This window comes from Numida meleagris, chromosome 13, assembly GCF_002078875.1.
Source record: "Numida meleagris isolate 19003 breed g44 Domestic line chromosome 13, NumMel1.0, whole genome shotgun sequence".
NCBI lineage: Eukaryota > Metazoa > Chordata > Aves > Galliformes > Numididae > Numida > Numida meleagris.
In genome coordinates this window covers 15,214,317-15,239,623 of record NC_034421.1, presented here as the reverse complement: position 1 = coordinate 15,239,623, position 25,307 = coordinate 15,214,317, and the positions used below count along the sequence as shown (strand labels likewise).

The following is a 25,307-nucleotide window of genomic DNA, read 5'->3' as shown; positions in this document are numbered from 1 at the left end:
AGCAGTACAAAGCAGCACTACATGTAAGATGCATCCAGCAATAATCTGTCTTCAGTGCAGAATTGTCAGTGCCCGAGAGCTCTCCTGCAGAGTCTGAAAGGCACGGTGTTCCTCGTGGTAGATTACAGCAAAGCAGCGATGCTCCTTGAGATCTCTGCTCAGTAATTTTAGGGAAATTGACTACAAACATGGTACAAGTGTGTTTCAGTAGAAGAATAGCAGGTAAATCATGGAAGTCACCCTCACTGTAAAGTTCTTCCACATGTTTGTGTGGAACTTGCTGTGTTCCAGTTTCTGGCCACTGCTCCTTACACAGCACACCACTGGAAAGAGTCTGGCTTTGCCCAGTTGCCTCCCACACTTTAGATATTTATAAACATTGATCAGATCCCCTCTCAGTCTTCTGCTCGCTAGGCTGAACAAGCCCAGGTCTCTCAGCCATTCATGCAGAAAATACATAGTAAATGAGCACATAGTGCACTTATGCAGGAAATACTCCAGGCCCTTCATCATCTTTGTCACCCTCCTCTGGACTCTTTCTAGGAGATCTGTCTTTTTTGAACTGGGGAGCCCAGAACTGGACACAGTACTCCAGATATGGGTTGGCTCATAATTATCATTTCTTGTTTTATTTTGAATGGAATGTGGAAACGGTGCCCACATTCCTGCAGATGTAATTACTGCTGTGTATTACAAAACAATTATCTGTCCTTTGCACTTGCAAGCAAACTTGGAGAGGTTATGCTGGGGTGACTATATGATAACACAGGAATTCTTTTCTCTTTATAGACCCTGAAGCGACAAAGCCAGTTGGCACTCTATTTCTTTAACACTATTTTAGCTCACGGGGATCTACGAAACAACAAACTGAACCAGCTTTCAGTAAATCTCTGGAATCTTGCTCAGAAACATGGCTTTGCTGACACCAAGACTATGGTAAGGAGTACATACTGCAGAGAAATCTGTTAAGATCTTTTTCAGCTCCTCTGCTGGGAAAAGGTGATACTTCATAGGTCACTCCAAAAGTAATGCCTCCTATTTATTTCCATGGAAACAACAACAGATACAAAGAGCACAATAACACTGTTTGATAGAGCAAATTCTCAGCTACAAAACACTATTTTTTAACATAGTCACCACCGTTAGCTATACATTTTTGCCAGTGATGAACAAGAGCTGTGTGCTGCATTTGCATAAATCTGAACCAGGGGAGGTGACCCACTGTTTCACAGCTGCTGTGATGGTGTTGTTGCTAGGAAAATATTGCCCACGCAGTCCATCCTTCAGCAGCCTGAGCAGATAGAAGTCAGAAGGTGCCAAATCTGGACTATATGATGGGTCTATTAGGAGAGTCTAGCCAAGATTAGCAACGTGCTCCACAGTCTTCAAACTGGTGTGGGGCCTGGCATTACCCTGTTGCAAGAGAGAGGCTGTCTTCTGTTCTGGCCTGACTCTGGAAGTTCGAGCCTTCAGCTCAGTCAGCATCACAATGCAGTGGTCAGAGCTGAGGGTTTGTTGTCCAGGTTCCAGGAAATCCAGAAAGATCACCCGTTTCCCATCCCAAAAGACAGTACGCGTCACTCTACTTGCTGAGGGTTTTGTCTTGAACTTTTTCTTCAATGTGGAATTCAAATGTCACCACTCCATGGACTGCCCTTTGACGTGGCACGTAGTGGTGACACCAGATCTCATCACCGGTAATGATGCAATCCAGGAAACTGTCACTTTCACCTCATATCGGTTCAGTAGGTCCTGAAAAACTTGCATGCATGTTCTTTCTGTCCCTTTGTGAGCATCTGTGGGAACCACCTGGTGCAGACTGTGGTATTCCAACATTTACACCATTGTTTCCAATGCGCTGAAGCCAATATTCAGCTCTGTACACAGTTCTCTGGTCATGACCAGCCAATTTGAGCAGATGAGCTGATTGAAATTCTCTTAATTTCATGGTGGGAGAGCTGTGCATGGCTGTCCAGAACGTGGATTGTCTTTCATGTTGCTGTTGCCCATGCTGAAGCACACCACCTATCCCTCACTGTGTCAACAACCACTGTTTGGTCTCCACATGATTTTCAGCAAGCATTGTTGAATGTCAGTGGGTGCCACTTTATTTGTATGGAGGAATTCAGTTCCACCCCTGTGCTGAAGCATTTGCATGTCAGAGGCCGCTCTGTCACAGTGCCCCTCTGTCTGTCGTACGGCAACAAAATGTAATGGGATACTGGGGGGAAGGTTCAGCCTCTGCTGCCATCCCACCATCATCTGCCTCTGACACTGTGGGCCAATGCAATGAAATAGGAGGCAGTACTTTTGGAGTACCCCCCTTACTTTCTTGGCCTGGATAAACCTGATCTCCATACAAGTGTCTGTCTTTTTTATATATGTATGCTTTGAACCAAGTTTAAAACAAACAAGAACCAACAAAAAAACAGCTTATTTTTTAAAATGCTTCTGAATGAGTAAGCAGCTTCTCTTATTTGTACCAGTCTGCTCTGTCTCTCACCTTTTTAAAAGTATTTCACACATTAAAGAACCTGGAAATGTGGAGTACTGCACTTTTCAGTACAGAAAATGTAAGCTTTGGAAGAACAACAGCATTTTTATTTAGTGGAGGAACTGCATGCTGTCACATTGCATGTGGGCACTTCAGAGCATTGCTTAAGAAAAGTGTCCATAGTCAGCAGCTCTGGAGTAGAGAGATCCAAGTCGTTGTGTATCCAGTGGAATTTAGGGAAAATCAGAGGTGCATCTGTTAAAATGACTTCCTTTAGCAAAACGGATGGCCTCTGAAATGAGAAAAGACAAAGACTAAACATCTCAAAACACCTTTCTTTCTGTACTCAGGTAAAAACTCTAGAATACATCAAGAGGCGAAGCAAACAGCCTGACATGAGTCACTTCACAGACTTGGCCCTTCGCCTTCCTCTGCAGTCCAGAACCTGATGAACGCCTCTTCCAAGGAGTCTTATGTAAAAGAGAGCATGTAGCCACGGCCACAAATCACTGATTCTTCTAGTCTTTGACTAGAGTTCAGTGTATTTTAATTTTACTTAGTGTGACAGATATACTTGGGCACAGGTAAAACCGTTCTGAGTGCAATAATTTAATCTGAATTTTTTGTTTCCAGTTCTGCCACTGCATTTTAAATTCAGTAAAAGATATTTTGAACCTCTGTGGTTGCAAAAGCCTTTCCAAATCAAATCTGTTGTCATTTTAGTGACAAAGGAATAAAATAATCTGATAATCTGCACGGATCAATTCACAGCCCCCAAACTTCATCCTGCTTGTAGAACAGCATTTCTCCCGTGTAGAAAGCAGTACTTCAATGTCGTAATTCTACTAAGTCGTCCTTCTGCTTTGGGATGCTGCCAACATTTGGTCAGTTTCAGTAAAAGAGAAAAATGGACCAAGTGTTACTGTTCTAATTTCTAATGCACATTTTCATAGACGTGTTTGTAGTACCACTTCAGTAGTGTTTTGTATCTTTAAATGCCGTCTGCAAAGGAAAATGGAAATGTATGCAAAGTATTCCATATTCTCTCGTACGCTATATCTCTGAATAAAGCAGTTTGCAGCTCACCTGTTTGTTCTGGAGGAGTTCCTTTGTGTATACAAATTTATTACCTAGCTACATGCACTGCTTTTATACCTAATAAATTTCACTCTGACCATTTCTGTCCTGTGGTAAGTAACCATGGTGAGACCTTGCATCTATTGCTACTTTTGCAGAGTGTTTCTTTTAGTGACGGAAGTCATGTACATTAAAATGTTCTCTTTGTTAAGGCTGATGTCCTAGTTTCAGCAGGGATAGAACTGATTTTTTTCCTTTGCAGTGTCTGGTGTGAGGCTGTGTTTTGGCTTCAGGAGGAAAGACAGTGTTGCTAACACACTGATGGTTTGGTTGTTGCTCAGCAGTGCTGTACAGAGCCAAGGACACTTCAGTTTCTCTGCTTCTCCTGGTGCTGGGGGAGCACAAGGAGCTGGGAGGGGACAGCTGCCCTCAGCTGGCCAAAGGGATATTCCGTGCCATATGGCATCCTGCAGAAAAAGCTTGACAGCGGGGGGAGGTGGTCAGGGTGGGCAGCCGCTGCTTGGGGACTGGCTGAGCATCAGTCAGCGCGTGGTGAGCTGCTGCTTTGTGCATCACTTCCTTTATCTGTATGCATCATACATATATATATATATATATGTTTGTTATAATATAATATATATATTATTTTTTTTTCCTCTTTCTTTTTTTAGTAAATAGTTTTATCTCAGCCCTCGAATTCTACTTTGGTTTCTTTTGTGATTCTCTCTCCCATCCCACTGGGAGTTGGGGAAATGAGCAAACGACTGCTTAGTGCTTAGCAACAGCTAAACATGTCATTAGTTTTGCTAGAACCATATATTCAGATTTAGCAGGCCAAATTACTTAACCATTCTTGCTGTATGTTTCTCATCTCTTTAGCGATTTCTAATGCAGGGTACATATGTAAAATGTATATTTTGTATTGTGGATAGAAGGAACTGAACAAGGACTTTTTGGTAACATGGTCTTGTACAGACGATGTATATACATATATGCAAAGTAAAACTGAAGGAATACAAGATAACTATTAGGTAGCATTGACTTGATACAGAACCTTTCCAACCTTCAGTACCTGATTTAATTATATTTGCTTTAAATAATTCTGTATAGCTGACACATACAGTGAGATGACAGTCCTGCATGTATGTTATGTCATACTATAATTTAACTTTCCTTTTTGCTGCAGCTGCACAAAACAACTCTCAGCAGCATGTGGAAGATTCTCTCTGTTAGACTTGGAAACTGGGTAAATGGGATTGAACTGAGCTGTCTAACCAGCCAAGTAGGTCACGCAGAGCAGCTGTGCTATGGCAGAAATTGTCCTCCAGGGGTAAATGTACTGCTACAAACCCAGCGTGGAGCTGTTCCAGGTTCTGTAAAATGGAAATGTACAGCAGGCCTACAAACAGCCCAAACAACCATTCCTTTTCCCCACACAGACACCCATTTTTGCCTGTTGTCTTTTGATCTCACTATAACTTCGGTTTATTTATTGATGCAAGACTGTCATGAGAAAGGTTTTCAAGAATTTTACTAATGCTTTTATTAGTGCAAAAATAGCTCAGTGTTATCCAGAAAACTCTAAGTTACCAGGAGCAAACATAAAACATCCAGCCTGGAAGGTCACCTCACCACTCTAATAACCTTACTTCCATCTTAGAGCAAAATTAATTTTAGTGTAAGCATCTCACTTACCATAGACCTGTCTTCTGCATATAGTAAATATATAGGCTAGAGCAAATTTGACTGCTTGAAGTTATTTTTTCCCAGATGTCTGTCTTGTTTTTTAAACTATGACGCAATATTAGCAAGAGCAAGGTGTCAGAGCTACAGTTCAGCAACACAGTGTTATACATCATGATCCAGAGGGGGAAAATATCCTCATCCAAAGGTAAGTGTAGAACTATTATCCCCTTCAGCCTCTTCATCAGCGGCAATGCAAGACTAGTCACTGTACCCAATACTGACTGCAACAGAGATCTGTACGTGCTGTTCTGTCGTCTTCTTCTTAAAGGAAATAATCAGTTGACAGTTTCCTACCCATTCCATTATTTTAATGCATTTTTTGCCAGGCGAGTAGTTGAAGGCCTAAATTCAGCATTTGTCTTAAATCAGAAAACAGAACCTGTGCTACTTGAAGCAAAGCCACAGCTGCAGCCCAGAAAGGCACTGAAGCCAGTCCATCAGCTTTGAGAAGCACTGGGGCCAATCAGGCTCATGCTGAGGTAGTGGTTGTTTTAAATGAGACTTTAAAAGCAGTGGTTTTCTCAAAGCCAAGTCCAGGCCCTGTAGGAAGCGGTTCAGTATCTCCTTCCCTGGTATGACTTACGCTGGAGCCTCTGCGTGATCTTTCATTTCCCCTTAGGAGTTGCCCAAAATACAGTGAAACCAAACACTGTTCTGCAAGCGTATTTTCTGCCACGAGTCAGCTGCTTTCAGGTACAGCAGTCCAACAGAAGAAGGCTATTGTGGAAAGAAAGGTTGCCTTAAAAGAACAAGAAATTTAGCAGATTAGTTGGCAGCATCTTATCAAAAAGGACAGGTAAAACAGAAGAACAATGAGCTGGTCTGTAGAGATAGTAACTTGTGCTGGGTATGGGGGGGTGCCTGTAAGGAGGCCACCATTGCTACAGCAGCCCCAGACACAGGAGGTGGTCAGCTTGTTATGCTTGAGAACCAGGATGACTTGAAAACTTACAGAACACTATATCCTGCAGCAAGCAGCATGGGCAGTGACAGAATACGGGACGTCTTCTCACTATCTTTTTGTAACTTCCCACAAGACACTACACAACGTACACAATACAGTCTTAATAGTTTGTACTCAAAAAAAAAGAAAAAAGGGGAAGTGCAGGTTAAATGAAAGTCTGAAGACTAAAAATTTCATTTATAATGAGCCCAATAAACGTTATCAAAATCAACTCGCTTTTTAGAATTGAGAAAATTACTCAAAGCGTTTACCTTCGTTTATAGGTAACAGCTGCTTCTTGAAAATCAAACTGCTAGAGCACATTGAAACAGGAAGTTCAAGAGCATTTATTATAATGAAGATGCTAATATTTGAGAAACCACTTTCATAGTTAAGTCTCCCTTCATCAAATTTGTAGGCAAACAAGTAATATTTCTTCCAAGTAAAACACCATGAGTTTGTACTGCTCACTGAGTCTAAAAATGTGAAGATTTTACAGAATACTAAAATCCTTCTGAATCACAAAGATGTAGCTAAAAATAAGCTCCTGAAATCAACATTGTTTTAAAAAAAAGTTACCAATTTTTACCTTCTTGCAGGCACTGTCTATGTATCTTAAATCAAGGGAGACTTTCTCTTGACTGTGGAAAAGGCTGGAAAGGTTTGAGAACCTACTGTTTTTAGCTCCATGTGTGTCCAAGTGAGGACACAGCTCTATATAAACTACAATATTCAGCTGAAAAGTTCTACTAAAAACGCCTCATAAGTACAATTTATTGAACACTTCATATTTTATTTCAAGTAAAAATAAGTGGAAAGCAAAAATAAATTTCCCTGTTGAGTTTTCATTCTTTCTATTACTTCAGTTCTAATCTTCAAATTTTAAAGATCTAGATGCGTATTTGTCTATGTACACTTTTTTGTTGGCAGCAGGTTGAAATCCAAGACCAATTCTTCTATGTTGCTTCAAGTCCATTGCTTTATCGAATTCCATCTTCAGAGCCTGCTGTAACTTCTCCTCCCCTTCCCTGTTCAGAGCCATGTTCGGTTTGTTTGTAGTCACAGAGAGATCTTCCGCAGGTGCAGAGCCCTTTTTGAAACCACCCATCAGTCGAAGAAATTTCATCCCTCGCTCAGAACTTTGAAAAGCAGCTGTACTCCACTGGCCAATCTTTGTATCCTGTGAAACACACGCACGAGATGAACACTAGAATACCACCATGACCGACAACTTCCAGCTGTGTACCACCAGCCACCACCACCTGACAGGGCAGAGCGCCAGGAAGCAGTCATTCACATGCAGCAACTCTTGCAGAGTGTAATTAGCCATAACCCAATGTGAGTTCAGCTTCGTTACTATACAAGTTCATTTAACCTGGAGACAGCACTTAATGCACTTCCAGAATCATCTTCTCCTCTGTCTTTACAGATCTTGATTTTTCTGCTCACTGCTCAGAGCACTAGACCCTGCACAGGTTTTTCTCTTACACTAAGACAACTGTAAGACTTGCCTTTCTCTCATTCTCTTGCCTCCTAAAGCTAATTATTTTTTAAATTTTCCTACTGTCTAGGTTAGGTAGCTGTTGTTTTCCACATTTTATTGTATTAGTGTTAGAGACAGTATTCCATCTGACTCATATGCTTTAAGTAACAAGGGCATTCTCATCCCACTACTTACCAATTAGACTTGCAAGGGTGCAAAAATTTTCGGGCACACACTTAACCAACAGGACTAAACATAACGCCCCTAGAACCTGCCCTCCCTTGCAGTTTGCCATTCCAAAACTGCCTTTTTCTGTATTCTTTGAACAAATGAACTCCTTCAGATTTTTCGTTTTGTCTGCAGATATTGGCTCCTTTCTGAGACTGCAGATAATGTCCAAGTAGAGTCAAAATCCAACCATTTGTGTTTGCGAGTAACCCAAGACAGAGGCTATGATTTAAGAAGTTTATGAACTTCTGGCTTAGCTACGAACATGTTTCATTACCTAAGGATCCTTTCTGACTCCTGAGCTCCAGCTAGGGGCTATGTGGTAATTTCTAACTACTTTTGTCAGGACTGCTACTCCCATTTTTTTCTTTACAGTTGAAGGTGATATTAAATGGAAGAATGTTTGCTCATTAATTAAACAGACTGATCTGGCTACATCAAATGAAAAAATGTGAATTTAGTGGTATGTTTATGTGAGCTTGAAATCCTTCCAAGTAAACAGTTGTAGCTTGCACGAAACAGTCGTTCTTCACTAAGCAGCCATCATGACACACAGCATGCTATACAATATTGAAGGCAAGCTGTAGCAGGTGTTTTAAATTATAAAAATGCGGAGCTGGAGTATCCTCCAATATCACAGGCCAGAATACTGATATTAAAAGAAAGTTATCCATAATACTTTTGTTTAAAAAAACAAGGACAAGCTGCTGTATAAGGCCTGGTCTGTGACACAAATGCACACATATATAAATAAGTCTTCCCTTTGGAACAGGAGATGGATATCTGCACAGATGCAGAAATAATTATGGCTTGTCAAACCCTTTTAATTTTTATTTTAAGTGAACTGCTGGCAAGCACGGGACATAGCTTTTGCTGCAGTATTTCTATCTCGCTCCTTTTGAAGCCCATCAATTAGTTTTCATAGCTTCTATTCTTCTGTGTATTAACACACAATGACAGATCAACACCAACGAACTGGGATCCCCTGCCAAAAGAAGTCATTTTCCCTTCAGAGACTTATTATAGTTGCTGTTCAGGACGGGCTGCAGTCTGCCTCCCACTCCACAAAACTTACATGACTTGTTACTGGGATTTGTTGAGGTCCCAGAAAGGCATTAATGACCCTTCTAGTCCTGAGCACCACTTTTGCAAACAACTAAAGAATCCCACATTTTTAGCAAAGCTTTCTCTCCTGAATCTTATTCCTGCTGAACACTGATGCAACAGTTACCTTACTGAAAGGCAAACCTGCCAGGAGGCAAGCTGTGGAGGTTGCAAAAGCAAAGAATAAAGAATTGGCTTTCAAAGAGGTAGAAGAATGATGTAGAAATTAAGTTAGGAAGGTACTGCCTGTAGATATCACAGACCTCCACAGTCAGTTATCATCTCTCTCACCTTTTCATGTGCATCTCCATTTCTGAATGTCTGCAAATCCTTCCGGATAGCAATTCAGATCAAATTCAGTGACAGCTATGTCCGTGGCCTAGAATCACTTCTATTTCACAGTAAGCAGAAAGTGGCTTTGTAGCAATTCTTCACAGCCAATTCTCCAGAGGAACCAGAGAAAACACTGCTCTTCAGTACTCATGATGGGAATCAGACCTCTGAATGATTTCAACTGATGTTAAGAATTCGCTGGTCAGCTCCCAGATTCTCTTGGTATTGTTATAATTCATTCAGTAGCATGACTTTAAATTTACAATCAGAAGGAGAATGGGTGTGCCAAGCCACATACATGAGCCACATACAGAAAAAAAAAATGCTGTTTTCAGTGCTTTTTTTCCCCCAGGAAGTGGCTCTAGGACATAGCATTTCCATCAGCTCAAAGTCTGAATTCATACATACCATTTTCACTTCGGGGCTGAAAACGTTAGTTTTTCCAGATTCTCTATCAATCTCTTCTTGTAGAGCCCGCCGCCTCACCTAGTGTACAGAGAAAGGCAACACAAGCCACTGTCCTCTGTGTTAAACAACAGTTAATTTAATTCACAGTAAGAAGATGAGGGAAGATTAAGATGATTATTTGTCTTCAGTATTTTGCAAGGATAATTAAGAAAGTTGCATGTGATCTTACACACTCCACTTAAAGAGCTCTGCTTTTTCTAGTGCTATTTTAAATGAACATTCTGTACGATCAGATACGTTTAATCTTCTAACTGCAGGTAACAGCTATGCTGAAACTGCCAGCAGCAATGAGAGGCAAAGAAACTTTCATTTAACTGAATAAGCTACTTAGAAGCTTTTGACATTCAGTGGAGCTGTATGTTTTTGACTTAACCCATGAGAACTAAAGCAAATTTTAAGCCTAGGTCTACTTAGGAAAATATTGGCATAGACCAGCAGAAGGCATTCTTTTTTGTTCCAAATTCTGTGTACACCCTAAAAGCTTGCTTACTTTAAATTGTGCTTAACTGAGATAAAGCATACCTTGTCTATATTAATTTCATCACAGTTTCCTTTTTTTTCCTGCACAATAGTTACATCATCCACATCTTCCTGTAAAACAGGGAAAAACTTGTATGAATATTATTATCAATTCTTGTTAATTAATTTACACAGGAGTAAGCAGTGAAATCACTAAGCAGTGGAGCAGTATTACTTGGAGGTCAGAAGAAACAGTCAGATTGAAGCTGGAAATTCCAGCTAAACCTATACCTTTCTTTGGAGGGATTTTCTCCCTCCCCGCCCCCAAGAAAAAAACTTACAAAGCAGAAATTTAAAGAGGTTTTATATATACACACATATATATAAAATACAATATTTATATATATATATATATATATATAAAGTCCCTTATCCTTTTTGCTTTTTAGCAAGAAGCTAAAACGATTAGGGACTTTTTGGATTCACGCATTAAAATGGACCTGTCACTATCTATCAATGGCACATACAGTAATACTTGCAGGCAGGAGCACTTTAAATTAAAAGCTACTGCGTTAGTTGAAATTTGTAGTTGAAATAAAGGGCAAAAAATAGTAAAGTTAAAAAGAAAAAACAATGTTAAACCAGTGGTAACATAATGGCCAATCTGAACAGCACATGGCAGGCCTGAAGCATGCGGAGCCCACTACCAGCACCAAAACGAAAACCAACCAACCAAAAAGCACTCAGGAGGCATTGCTTTGTGCAAGTGCAGAAGCGATGACGGTCCCCAAAACACTTCCACTCTGGAAAGAGGAGAGGCATGACACATACATAGCTGCCCCTATAACGGCAGCAAACAGCACATTAGTTCTACATTTTAGAGTGAGGAACAGGGAACTCACGTTGACAGAGCAGCTATGGCAGGAATGGACAGGCAGGGCCGTGGGTGCCAACAAGCAGTCCACCACTGATAACTCTTCCATAAAGTGCAGCCCTTCAGCACCATCTGCTCCTACTGACTGCAGTTTCTAGATCACTGCCCCTAGTCTTTCTTTTCCAAATTTGTGCTAAGATTTTGGGGCACCCATTGTAATAGGGTAAGTTTTAAGTCTAGGATAGTGGTAAATCAAAGCCATAAGCTTTAGACCAGCCTGGAAAACATGGCCAGAGGGAAGATCTATTGATACAGCTAACATAGTAATTCAAGCATGAAATAGCCACGGAACATTAAGACAAGGAAAAGATTTGTAACATACTTCTGTGACCAAAAGCTGCTGTTACCTTTTTGAGGGTCTACAGTTTTCTTTAAAGCCATGAATGATTTACCTCATTTTCCAAAGCTAGCTTTTGTGCACTGCTTTCACACACAAGTACATCGACTATAAAAATGAGAATGCTGCCTGCAATAAGGAGAGCTCATTCTCTTAACAGAAAAAAAAAAAAAAAAACCCACAACTTACTTCTAGATGGCCTGGTACTGTCTATTCAGATCTCTTAAAACAAGCAGGAAAGCTGCTGTGACAGGACTTTGCAAACAGCTGCACTAGGATCTGGAAGGGTCAGAGGCAGACAGGCAGGGAGGAGCAGTGTGCCTTCATCTGGGCCATGTGCAGCATGGTTTTGACCTGCTGAAGGTCACTGAAAGGCAAAAATGAACCTGACCGAGGGTGTGCCAGCCTCATCTCCCCCACGCTGCAGGAAGGGGAGAGCATTCACACACAGAGACAACTTCAAAGAAATACACAAAGTCCTCTGACACTGGATGTGCATCTGCTCTATTCATCATCTGACTCTCCTTGGACTCCTCAACAGTTACGAAGTCTCTCAAGCACAAGTCACACAAGGCATGGTGGTAGCACCTTCGCTCTAAAGTTAAGAGTGCTTTCTTACAAGGAAGAAAATCACATACACGTGGTGGTGATATCCTTGCAAGCAAGGACGACCACCTTGCACAATGCCTGCCACTACACAGACCAGAATTTGTTCACTTTCAGAGTTATCTCCTTCTAACGTCTACAGAAAAACTGAGCGTGAGATCCCAGCCTGCTCCCACAACCATCAGTGCCAGCATTCATCCACATGGCAGAGGGCTGAGCTGTGGATGCCCACCACTGGCACGTTCCCCTCCCCCGCACGTGCGGACTGGCAGCCCAGGGTGCTCGTACAAGCTGCTGGTGTTCTGATGGACATCTTCCAAAGGAGGGAACACTAACAAGGAATATTTATTGGCAAAATACATTCAGGAACTGTCCAATTTCTGTATTTTAACAAAGGAACTGAAACCGCCTGCACCACACAGAGGTTCAGCATGCAGCGGCCTGAGAAGCGCCAGCAGCACACGAGTTCACTGGGAGAGCAATCAACTCATGCTGACTTTCCCCAGAAATGTCTCTATGTCAGCATACAGCAATGCTGGAGTTAGTTGTGCATGTTTTATATCAACTGACACATTCAGTACTAACTGTCCTCTTTCTCTCTCTGGATTATCTCAGCCTTCCCTTTGCTTTAGTTGGCTATAACAGCATCCAATGGGAAAACACAAATCTTTGATATTAAGTGGGTATGATTCTACAATGATCACTACTCTGCTTACTGCAGAAACCCAACAGAGCATTCTTCAGGGCATGCAACAGTGTGTGATGCAGTACAGCCCAGAAAATTGTTTAGGACTGAGGTACAATTAAATCCAAGGCTGACATGGCTGGCCATTTACTCCAGCAGTGCCTTTGAGCCTAGCTAGATGTCCCAATTATCCAGAGTTCTAAATCTTGAGAACTTCTCCAAAATGCATTTTTTATTAATGTACAGAGCTGAATACAGGGAAGAGAAAGAAAACAAATGCTTGTTTTCTTACCTACCCGTTTATTTTCTTTCCTATCCCTGTTCTCCTTAGTAGATCATAAGGCATTTGCTGCGTTTTCCATAATTGGTTACCACTATTATACACATTTACTTATCATCATAAGCTTATCTTGCCTCCACATACATGCAAGCAGCTGCAGGAATCCAAATAATGTCCAACAGTCTCAAAGAGGCTTTGTCCTTTGAAAGGTCAAAAGGAGAAGACGTTGTAATGGCTTAATTTTTCAAAAGCTTTGAAGAAATCCCTGTATTTCAAATCTTTCCTCTTTTAAATACACCACACAGATCTGTTTCCCCTGTTATTTTATCAGGTCCTCTCCATGTTTGCCTCACCACAGAAATGGCAGTACTCTGACTCCTGGATGGGACTTCCTTTAGCAGTTCCATTTACCTTGAGTTAAAATTTAACAGCTCTTAAATCTATTTGTTTTTTGTTTGCATAGCTTTCTGCACATCTCATATTCAGAATTTGGGTTCCAGTTTTTGTCTGGGTTGTTCCCTACTGATTTTCTACAATTTATGCATTGATACACTGGGTCTGATCTGAATTTAGGATTCATAGGACTTCCACCAAAGCTAGAGAACATTTTTTGGCTAAAAATTTCCCCCTGCTTTCTAGCACTACACAGTTCCAGCAGTTTTCCATCTTGGAAAAAAAAAATAATCTTAAGAGTCAGAATGTTATCTATCTGCGCTGGTTACATGACATAGTATTAAAATGCTGTTTTGTATCACAGTTACAACTTAGATAGGAGCAAGTGAAAGAGAAGAACACGGATAACTGTATACACCAGCATTCCTTCTGTTCTCGTACTCGCTGTTAGGTGACCTATGCATTTTATATTTTCACAATTGAAATACTAAATAACTACGGCATTAGGCATTAAAAAAGAATATTTTCCTGCATTTCACAAATACGTCATGCTAAAATCAATGGATGATCTGATCCCTTGTGCTGTTTTTTTAAGGCCCAGAGGAGGCTCCTTCCTGACTTAAGTAAGTGTAACCCAATGGTCTGAACAGGCAGAAGAGACTACAAAATAGGGTACGGATGGCCTAAGAGGCCTTCAGCTCTGTAGCAGGAGGGCACCTTCTTAACAACTTACCAACATCTTATCACCCCTGTCTTCTATTTTGATCCTTTTCTTTTTTATATTTGCGTTTGATCTTGACTCCTCAGCAGAGTCCTCTGGTACTTTTTTCCTTTTTTTGTCAGAGAGCATATGATCAGAATTGCATAACACCCTATCACCTGCAGTGTCCCCTGTGACACATTCAGCTGGCTTCATTTTCCTCTCTTTGTTCTTTTTGTTGCTTTCTACCGGCATTATTTTTTGGCTTTTAGATGCACAGTCATTGCTTAAATAAACTTTTGAAAAAGTTGTTTCCTTATCTTTTTGAATCTTCCTTTTCTTTTTCTTCTTGGTTGCTTCATCATTATTCTTGCTTTTCTTCCAGATTTTTTTTCCAGAAAGCTCTTCCTCCTGAGACTCAACTTCTTGCAATGTAGGGAGATGCTTATCAAGAACTCTCTGACTGTAGCACTGATCATCTTTGTACTTTAAGGAGGAAACGTCTTTGCTTTTCTTTTTCTTCTTCTTCTTCTTGGTCTCTCTGATACTTTCTGGGTTCTCAGTACTGTCCTTTTCCTCTTTATCTGTCAATCTAATTTCCTTTCTGTGCCTTTTTCTGAAGTTGCTTAATACAGTGGGACTATAACGAACTGCAGAGATGTTGTTATGATGATCTGCTGGTGGCAAAAAGGAGTCAGACTTCTTTTTCTTCTTCTTCTTTCTTCTCACATAACCCTTCCCATCATTATGCATAGTATCTGTTCCATGACTTTCACCAGTAATAGATCCTCCTTCTGAAGTGGGCACATTTGTTTCTTTACAATCTTTTTGAGACTGTTTACATTCACTGTCCTGGATGTCTGCTAATGCTAAAGAAAAAATGTCTTTCTTCTTTTTTTTCTTAGTTACTTCACCATCCAGATTTAAATTCAAAGTGTTATTCTTTCTGCTTTTTGTGAAAGCAAATTTATTTTCCTGAATACCATCTGAATAATGACTTGAAAGCTCCACATCACTATTCTGTTTACTCTCCAGAGATAAGGAGGCATGACGTGGATCTTTTTTTCTCTTCTTTTTGAACACTTTACCTTTTGAACACTGTACCTCTGATTCTTCTTCTGGTTCTAAATCCTGATGGCCTTCTAAATACACAGCATCTTCTGAACATGCTTCTTTTGGCAATTCAAAGCTAACTTTCCTTTTTTTGTTTTTATTCTTCTTCAGATTTAATTGGTCTGAACATTCATCTTCTTTTACACTTTCCTTCTTCCTTGCCTTTGTTTTTGTCTCAAACCAGTCATCATCCTCTGCTTCAGTGACAGCCTGAATTCTTTTCTCAGTTTTAGTGACAGTCTGGCTCCCACTGCTTCTCACTTTTTTCTTTCTCTGTGCAGGTTCCTCATGAACTCGTTTTCTCTTTTTATTGACTGTCATTCTAAAAAGAAAAAAAAAAAAAAAAAAAAAGGAGAAGATGTTACTGCACACCTTCAACGAGATGTTGCAAATTCCGGTCTATGTGGTGTTCCCTTCTTCTGAAATGTGTCCACAGCTCTGACTACGAAACTGGGAAAAAGAGCATCAGAGATCACTGATTTTCAGAGATGGAGAGACCCAGAAGCATACGCAGTGCTGAACTACAGTTACCGGAGCAGTGAAGGAGTGACCTTATTCTTTCTTGTCAACAGTTGCATAGCATGACACTGTCACAAAAATATCTATCCTCCAAAAATCCTCCCCAGCAAGACATGTCATGTATATACATGACAGTTTAGGTGGATTTCCACGGAAGTACAAGGTCACACTTAGGCACACCAGCTTTGTACCCATCATCTTCTACGTATCACCACAGGATCCTTCCCAGGCACCTCAGTCCCTGCGCCGTGCCACAGCCCCACCGCCCCTCTCAGGACTCGGGGGCACCTGCAACGCTCCCCCTTTTGCTGAGGAAACCCTCGTGCTTCCTTCTGTTCTCATCTTTCAACCGACAACGAACGCACAGAAGGGCCATTCGTGAGGCCCCGCAGGCGGAAAGACGCTGCCTGCCGACCCTCCGGTCCTCCTGCCCTAGGCCTTCCTGGCCGCGCAGCCTCTCTCTGCGGGGCCGCCGGAAACCTCGTCCTCTCCCCGCAGGTACAGATGAGGGCGGGATGAGGGGGAGCGGGATTCAGCCCGAGGTCTCCATTCCCTCACAGACAACGCGGAGAGAACCGTGCCCGCGAACCCACGCGCAGCAGCACCCACCCCTTACCTGCCGCGGCCCACGTGCAGCGCGCCGCCCCGGAACGAGAACGGCCCCGCGTCCGCCGCCCCGCCCCGGGAATGGCGCCGCCGTTACCGTGGCGACGCGGTGCGACATGGCGGCGGGCGGGCCGCGGCCGGGCCTGTTGGAGCTGCTGTGCGCAGGTGGGCCCGCCCGGCGCCGGGGGCTGAGCGGCCTTCCCACGGCCCCGCTCCCGCAGGGCAGGGGCACGAACGTTCCTTTTTAGCCGTCAGTGTCTGCGTGTGAGTCTGCCGTGCTGCCGTGGGGCAGAAGCGCGGTGTAGGCACAGGGAGCGGTCACGGCGCTGCTCGGCTGTGGGCTGCCGTGGGGAGCCCCGCGCCGGGGTCTGTCACGGGAGTGGGCAGGGCCGTGGGAGCTCGGAGCGGTGAGAACGCTCGGTGAGGGCACAGCTCACACGTTGAGCTCTGACTGAAAGCAGGAGCCCCGCTCGTTCCCTAGCTCTGTGGTGGCCGCGGCTGCTCAGGGAGCTGAGTCCCACACCGTGGTTGTGCAGCCCGAGGGGCCTTTGATGTACAGCTTTGTAATGCCTTAAGGTAGTACTTCACGTACAAACGGCCTTTTCTAATGTGCGAGTGAAGTTGTTTGTTGTAATGTGACAGCGGAGGCATCTGCACTGCACACAGAGGATGATGCAGTATATCCCATAGCAGAGGAGCAGTGTGGTACACCCTGTTATGGAGGAGCAATGCAGTACATCCCATAGCAGAGGAGCGATGCAGTACACTCCGTAATGGAGAAGTGATGCAGTGCACCCCATAAGGCAACAGTGATGCAATACACCCCATATTAGAGGAGCAATGCAGTACTCCCCATCACAGAGGAGCAGTGCAGTATACCCCATAGCAGAGAAGCGATGCCTCACACCCCATAATGGAGAAGCAATGCAGTACATCCCGTAACAGATGAGCGATACGGTACAGCCCACAGCAAAGGAGTGATGCAGTACACCCCATAACAGAGCAGAGGTGCAGTGCACCCCATAACAGAGCAGAGGTGCAGTGCACCCCATAACAGAGGAGTGATGTGGTACCTCCCATAACGGAGGAGCGGTGACCCCACTTGCTCCGTCTGTCAGAGCCCTTTGTGTTGTGTGACCTGGAAGGGTTTGGTGTCCCTATCAGATCCATTGCCATTCTTGGTTATTTTTCTTACCTTGCTTTGCTCTAATTTCAATGGGTCACGTGCTGCTCCTGCATTGGTTTTTTTTGGAAGTGGAGAAGATAGGACTTAGCAATGTCCTGGGGAATTGATCGCTCATAGAGGAACATAGGGGAAGTTGAAAAGCAGTGCTGTGTATGAGTGAAACCAGTGGTTGATACCACGTGAGCATCTGCATTAAATTTTTTTTTTTTTTGTCAAAAATCTTTTTCCCAATAGGGGATTCTTTTATTGCTGAAAACCTTGACTTAAAATCAGAACAAGAGACTTCAAAATTTTGCCTTGTCTTAGCACATCAGGTCCCATATTAAACAAATACTTGTTGTGTACTGACTTTGTTGTTTCAAACCACAGTACAGACTTTTGGAGAGTAATGCTTGGTTAGAATAAAAGTAAGTGTTTTTAAAGTCTTTCATGTAAATGTTGTACTTCTTTTTACTCTTAGAGTATGAAGCAGAACAGTGTCCATTTCCAGATATCCCTGAATCAGCACAGAAATCTGTGAGTATAGTTCATGTACATAATCTTCCTAAGATGTCATGTTTTAAATAACGAAACAGGAAAATTAGGTACCCACAGAGAAGACTCATTCACAAAGTGAAAACAGAACTACATCATTTTGTAAACAACTTTTGTGAATCAACAAATGCAATATTCCAAATCATGGCTTTTATTTAAAGCAACTTGGGTAGTGCTCTCCTAAAATTAGATGGCAGCTGTGTTTGTGCACGGCCTGCTGTCTTTTGTCTTCAGCTGTTGGCTTCGCAGGAGGGAGGCAGAAGTGTGCAGGGATCTCCTTCTGCTGGTGGTGCAGGCAGACCCAGCACTGATGTGTGAAACGGAGGGAGCAAGCGCTGCCAAGGAGTTACGCCTCAGTTTCACATATGTGGTTGGTCACTTAGATGTGACCATTGAAGTCAGAGGAATTAAACTCGATCACAGCCGTCTGAAATCTGTTTGTAAGTAAATTCAGTCTAGGAAAACTAGTTTGGCAGACAGAAGCAGTAGACAAGAGCGAACCCTTTTAACTCTCCTCAGCAGTTCTGTAAGCAGCAAAATTAGTTATTTTAACCATCACAGAGTTAACCTTCATTTAAACTAGGCATCGTCTTATTACACTGTTATTTAGGTTACTTTCTTACTTTAAAACTCAAGATTTTCTGATTCAAATTATCTGACACTTGGTAAGTTTAGGCCTTTATATGATGTACCATGTTTCCTTAAGTGAAACTAGCTTCATCACAGGACATTATTGAATTTCATTTGTGTACTCTGCTTAGAGCATGCGTGAGTCTGGGCGTTATATACTGACACAGTTGAGCATTTAATGCCAGAATGTAATAGTATGCCTTTTTATGCTGATGTGTACTTTTTTAAATTTCCTGAAGGATCATTTTATGTATCTTGCAAATGTCAGTGCAAGTCATTGCATATGATACTGTGGTTACTATCTTGTGGTGTCTTGTACGTGCGGTGCCTGGGCCCACTACTTGCTCTTCAGTAACTCGTAAATCCAGCTGAATTTCAAAGGGAAACTGTTGAGATGACATTGTTTTCACCCCACATTTTCATACCAAATACAGTGGTAGTGCATTCTTGCGTATATAATAGCAGGTATCTGAATTTCTGTAACAAGTGTAGTTCACAGTCTGCTAAAAGTACTCTCCCGGCTCACTGTAGCAGTTCTTGTACTCCTAAATACATAAGTAGAATTGTGGACTACTTTTATTTTGTGGTATCTGTAATTGCTCCTGTATGAAGAAACTTAAGATTGGAATTTGCACCTGTTCTGAACTTATCTGCTTGCGCTTTGTTTCTTTCCTTTAAATGGTGAATATTAGAACCTCTGAGCAAGACAGAAACAGATATATAAGTTTCTGAGTGGAAGAATACTTATTCATAAAACACTGCAAATTTTGATTTTCAAAAAATTACTATTTTTTAGAATGGCAAAAGTATTTTTTAAATTATGATATCTTACCACCTTCTTTTAAAAACAATCATATACCTTTTCCTAGCTTTGGATGTTTTCACTTAAATGGGAACTGCAAAAAATTTGAAGTGAATTTTTTTTTTTAAGTATGCAGAAAATACGGAAATAATTTAATATTTGATTTAGAAATTAGAATTTCTTTTTTTTTTTAACTGACTGACCTTGTAGTGTTTCGTGCTGAATTGGTTTCTACATTTCTTTCAGTTTGATTGGGATATTTATATGGCTTACATTTATCTTAAACAGGTGAGTTTGGAAGCAGGAATGTTGCAGCCATTATGTACAGAACAGTTTTACCCATCCCCTGCAGCTGATGCAGTTGTCCAACAGTTGCTTCCCATACCCGAGGCAGCCTCCCTTCCAGAAGCACCGGATCCAAAAACGTGTAAGTAGGGGTATATTACCTTGAACTCCGCTGTGAATATTTTTCTTGCATTTGGCAGGGGTTTGTCATTGGCTGCAGTTCATCACAGAATCATTGAAGTTGGAAAAGACTTCTAATACCATCCGGACCCACCATCCACCTATCATCCATATTGCCCACTAAGCCATCTCCAAGAGTGCTACATCTCCACAGTTCTTGAACCCCTCCAGGGTTGGTGACTCCACCACCTCCCTGGGCAGTTTGTGCCAGTGCCTGACCACTCTTTTAGAGAAGAAATGTTTCCTAATATCCAGCCTGAGCCTCCTCTAGTACAACTTGAGGCCATTCCCTCTTGTCCTATCGCTGTCACTGGGGAAAGGAGGCCAACCTCCACCTTGCCACAACCTCCTGTCAGGGAGTTGTAGGGAGCACTAAGGTCTTCCCTGAGCCTCCTCTTCTCCAGACTGAACAATCCCATTCCCTCAGCTGCTCCCCATAAGACTTGTGCTCCAGCCCCCTCACAGCTCTGTTGCCCTTCTCTGGACACACTCCAGGGCCTTGATGTCTTTCTTGCAGTGAGGAGCCCAGAGTTGAACACAGCACTTGAGATGCAGCATCACCAGTCCCAAGTACAGAGGGATGATCTCATCCCTGTCCTGGGAACACTATTTCTGATACAAGCCAGGATGCCACTGGCTTTGTTGGCCACCTGGGCACACTGCTGGTTCATGTCCAGCTGGCTGTTGACAGCACCCTAAGATCCTTTTCTGCTGCACAGCTTTCCAGCCACTCTGCCCTAAGCATTGTGTAGGGTTGTTGTGACTGAATTGCAGGACCCTGTACTTGGTCTTGTTGATTCTCATAAGCTTGGCTTCAGCCCATTGATGCAGCCTATCTAGATCTCTCTGTAGGGCCATCCTACCATCAGGCAGATCAACACTTCCCCCAGCTTGGTGTCATCTCCAAACTTACTGAGAGTACACTCAATGCCCTCATCCAGATCACCAATAATGATGTTAAACAGGACAGGCCTGAGTACCGACCCCTGGGGAATACCACTCATGACCGGTCACCAGCTGGGTGTAGCTCCATCCACCACCACTCTTCTGGGCCTGGCCAACCAGCCAGTTCTTTACCCAGCAAAGAAAGTATCTGTCCAAGCCACAGGCTGCAGCTTCTGCAGGAGAATAGTGTGGGAGACAGTGCCAAAGGCTTTGCTGAAGTCCAGGTAGACTACAACAACAGCCTTTCTGTCATCCACCAGGCGTGTCACCTGGTCACAGAAGGAGATGAGGTTGGTCAAAGTGCTAACAGTTCAAACCATTTAAAAAAAAGTGCATCTAACAGCTGAAGTGCTAACTGTTACACCACCTCTTCTTAAGTGGAACTTCCCCTGGTCTGTGTGTGGGAGCCAGCTTGGCCTCTTTGTCAGGTGAAGGGAGCTCGAATGTACATGCATTAGGAATTAGTAGCAGTGTCTAGCTGTTAAAGTAGTAGTAGTAGTAGTAAAGCTGTTAAAGTCTTCTGAAAAAGTGACTTTATTTGACCAGTTAGATCAGAGGACAAGTATTTCTGCTTCTAAATAAATAATGCAAAATTAGGATCTATAGACTGTACAGATAATTAAATCTGAAAACTGCTTTCAAAATATTGTTTTACTCAAGTGATTACAAATTATAGTGGAAATAGCTTTCGAGTTTTTCTATCTCATCTTTATCAATTTCTTTAACATTTTACCAATTTACCAAGTAATGGTATGTTTTTAGTGTTTCAGCTATGTATTGCCAGAAGAAGAAATGTCTATGACTTAATCGTTATCAAACACACTAAAACCAGAATACTTACTGTATGGCAGGCAGTCTGGCTTTAAATTGAGGGCATCACTTCAGCTAATAAGTCATCCCTGCTTCTCTGAGATCCTGACAGGTTCTGGTTTGTTCACCATTCCGAGTGTAGGGCTACATATAGGGTCATGCACCCTGTTACCACAGGCCCAGTGAACTTGAGTTCCTACACGTATGGTGTCTTCATCAGAGGAGACAGAAGGCTCCTTCACCTTAACCAGTTTATAAGTTGGTGGTGGAAAATCCTGTTAGGGAAGACGGGGATGTGGGGAAAAGCTGAGAAGGAGACAGCGTGGGTCTCTTGGAAAGTGTACAGCCGTTAGGCTTTATGTAGAACAAATACAATGGATCCACTGAGTTGTTTTTTGTGAGTTTTTTGTTGTTGTTTGTTAGTTTGTTTGCCTTCTTTTGCATGGAGTTCAGTGCATGACCACACAAGAAATAGGGCAAGTAGAGCTCAATGTACTGTTGGTGCAAACATAAACAAGAGAGATGCCAGCCCAGACAGCCCTTTCAATGTGTGTGGATTAATGTTCAGATTCAGAGGGATCTGGTGAGTAGGAAGTAGTTAGGAGAGAAATCACAGCACCACTAAAATACGACTTTTTTTCCTCCTCTGCCTAGAAAGTCAGTTTTATAACCGACTCTGTTACAGGAGATTGTAAAGAGCATGAGTGCAGATCCCAAAAGAGGTCTGGCTCTAAGAGCCCTGAGTGCAGTGCAGGCACATTTGCTGTTCTTCCTGTCGGGGTAAATCAGTCCACATTGCTCCTCATTTCCTCATGCTAAACTGCTTCTGATGTCTGAGTTTTACACTAGTCTGACATCTTCGAGGCACACTGCAGTGTGCAGTGTTGATGCACCCTTGGTTTGAAATTTACTGAAGTTTATGTAATCTTGTCTGAAGAAAGGGAAGACAGATCTGTGACTGTATCAAAGTTAAGAGAATCTGTACTTAGTTCAAGCTGCAGTGATATTGATAAAATGACTTATACTTCATGTATGTTATCTAGTGTTTGTCCTTGTGAAATTTAAGTGCTTGTCTGTAAGTGAAAGCTGTACTGTTTTGTGCAGGTTCTCCTCAAGAATATTTAGAGTACTACATATTTCCAGTACTCCTACCCGGAATGACTGAACTTCTGCATCAAGCAAAGAAGGAAAAGTGTTTTGAGGTTAGTTCTTAGTTTTCAGTTCAGATCAGTCAGGAAGTTACAGCCTTTTATTTCACAGTTGTTTTTCTTTATTCGTTTACGTGAAAACTGATGACATTAATATGAAATAACATATAATGAGTTGTTTTGGATCTAGTTTCCTTGGAATAGTTTTTCATCTGGTGATCCAGAATAGATTGCATACCACACACACTTCATCATTACGCCAATGTCTATTTGCACCCAATTCTCCTTAAATATTCAGTTACATCTAGCCAAAGTTGTGTTGTATTTTAAAGAAACGTGCTTCATTCCAGATTACTATGCATCACTCATTTCAGAGGCATAAGGAACTTGAAGTTTACTTAATACAGTTCATTTCATTACTCAGTTATTTTTGCTGGTCTGACATCCTAAGGTAAGTTTAATTTCTATTTTAGGTTTTTAAAATTATGTATAAATTAATTCCATTTAAGTGAAAAGCAGAGTATTCAGCACTGGTGAGCTTATAAAAATTGTACCTTTAAGAATATTCTATGTATATTTTTGTATTTCTTCTGTCTCTGTATGTGTAAATGTACCTAGAGAGACACTCCATATTGTACATAGGGGATACTTAAGAGTACGTTAGAACCAGTGCAAGAGAAAGCTCACTGTATCAGCCTAACTCCCAGACCCCCAGCAACATATTAGGAACTGAGGGGTGCTGGGTTTGCATCATTTCTGCTATTTTCTCCAGCTGTGGAAGTAATTTTTTAAAAAATTTCTTTCCTACTTTTTGCCTGTCATCAACACTTTTCATGGTAATACTTACCTCCTCTATATTTTTATTCCTGCAACTGAGCCTCCTCTTACTTGCAATTTCATCGTGCAAAGAGTAATTGATATAGATGACGATCTCCCTTCTGTACATGATAAATATCTGAGGAATACAGTCTGTGCTGTTGGGTTATAAATAAAAATGAAAGCTAAGTGAGGATGATTTTGAAATACTAGTGGGTTAATAATCATCTGAGGTCTTGATGTACCTCCACTTCAACTACTGACATTGACTTCCTGTTATAGGTACATGCGTATGTGATAACAGACATCATGGAACAACTTGTAAAATTTACATATGCGGTGTTTGCCATTGCCCTAGATGTGCTTAGCACAGCCAGAAGTTCACTAATTCACTTACCAAAAATTCACTTTACATGCTTGGTTGGACACCCCAAACTTGTATTTCAAATCCAAATCTGTACTTTTAATAACAGCAAGTTGTTTCCATTTTTTGCTTTGTCTTCACAAGATTTGTGTCTGTCTGAGAAATGATTGGTTTAATAGGTATGCTTATAGGTATTTGTAATTTGTGATTAATAGAGGTGAAATAAGAAGGTGGCCTGCGTACATGTCATTGTGGCATGACATCTCTGTACATTATTCCTGCCATCACCTTTACTTTATCTGGCCAAAAACAAATTGAACATATATATTATTCATCACACTTTAATGAAATGTATATAGATTCAGATTTTTTTAAAGGAAGTAGATGTTATCTAACAAACAAAATTGTGTTTTGAAGCTGCCTTAAAATACAGTCCTAAATAGGTATTACATATTTTTGAAGGCAATAAAGCAACACTTAATAATAATACAAAGGAATTCTTAGAAATACTTCAGTTTTAAAACTCAGCTTAAATCTAAGATTACCTTGTCTGTTTTTAATCTGAGATATTTTGCAGAGGTTCAGTGGTATATATTCTGGAAAGTATCTGTCCTCAGAATAGATTTTTGTATGCTTCCATGTATTGCTTTATAAGAAAACTTAAAAAAAATCAAATGCCAAGTTTAAGCAATTATTTTCAAATATCTAGAAACATCATAAAAATTAGCACAGTTTATCATAAAGACACTGAGTGGTTCTTGTTGTTATATGGAGAAATTCTGCTATTGGGGAAGGAAGTTTAGGAAAGCAAGCTTATGCCAGATGATCATTTTCCACTGTGGCATCGTTTCCTTCTCTGTTTGAACAATAACTAGTAAAACAATAGCTCTTGATCCTTGCCATATAAATGAATATTTGTGTTCTTTTCCATTACTGTCCAGGTGTTTGTACTTGGACATTCTGTTTCCTTTTCTGACTTAAACGCGTAATTTCTAATTGTACTGTTGTTTCATAAGAAATATGTTGTTCTGTATGAATTTGAAGAAAAAACTGTGCCGTGTCTTGTATTAAAGTGGTTTTTGCAATGGCTGATACTGAT

At 41.5% G+C, this 25,307-nt stretch overlaps 3 protein-coding genes across 9 annotated transcripts in view; 2 read left to right on the top strand and 1 right to left on the bottom strand.

The window, feature by feature from the left end:
* Positions 1–3,579, top strand: part of C13H16orf62 (chromosome 13 C16orf62 homolog) — a 57,891-nt gene extending 54,312 nt beyond the window's left edge. For all 3 annotated transcript variants that reach the window (XM_021412142.1, XM_021412143.1, XM_021412144.1), the window contains 2 exons: positions 790–936; positions 2,845–3,579. In XM_021412142.1, the coding sequence (XP_021267817.1) occupies positions 790–936; positions 2,845–2,943 (246 nt within the window). In that variant the 3' untranslated portion in view covers positions 2,944–3,579. The remainder of the gene's footprint in view (positions 1–789; positions 937–2,844) is intronic.
* Positions 6,584–16,753, bottom strand: KNOP1 (lysine rich nucleolar protein 1). The gene is made up of 5 exons (XM_021412146.1): positions 16,512–16,753; positions 14,304–15,705; positions 10,399–10,467; positions 9,817–9,894; positions 6,584–7,440 (listed from the first exon to the last, which is right to left on the bottom strand). The coding sequence occupies exons 2-5, from the start codon at positions 15,702–15,704 to the stop codon at positions 7,129–7,131; spliced, it is 1,860 nt and encodes a 619-aa protein (XP_021267821.1). The 5' UTR covers position 15,705; positions 16,512–16,753; the 3' UTR covers positions 6,584–7,128.
* The window catches only part of IQCK (IQ motif containing K), a 56,120-nt gene continuing 46,569 nt past the window's right edge, over positions 15,757–25,307 (top strand). For 2 of the 5 annotated variants that reach the window (XR_002443280.1, XM_021412152.1), the window contains exons 1-4: positions 16,587–16,673; positions 18,155–18,210; positions 19,949–20,087; positions 22,985–23,082. Coding sequence is in view for 4 of the 5 variants with exons in the window: in XM_021412152.1 (XP_021267827.1) it covers positions 16,625–16,673; positions 18,155–18,210; positions 19,949–20,087; positions 22,985–23,082 (342 nt within the window). In the remaining variant the exon portion in view is untranslated. Of the gene's footprint in view, positions 16,401–16,586; positions 17,085–18,154; positions 18,211–19,948; positions 20,088–22,984; positions 23,083–25,307 lie in introns of those variants that run through there. The other 3 variants (XM_021412156.1, XM_021412153.1, XM_021412155.1) reach the window with 3 other exon arrangements.

Bases quoted from the DNA above. Each gene is read 5' to 3' on its own strand.
- KNOP1 (XM_021412146.1), bottom strand. From the start codon at position 15,704: ATGACAGTCAATAAAAAGAGAAAACGAGTTCATGAGGAACCTGCACAG. The intron at 10,468-14,303 runs GTAAGTTGTTAA...CCTGTTTTACAG, and splicing joins ACAGGGGTGATAAGATGTTG to GAAGATGTGGATGATGTAAC. The intron at 9,895-10,398 runs GTATGCTTTATC...TCTGTACACTAG, and splicing joins ATGAAATTAATATAGACAAG to GTGAGGCGGCGGGCTCTACA.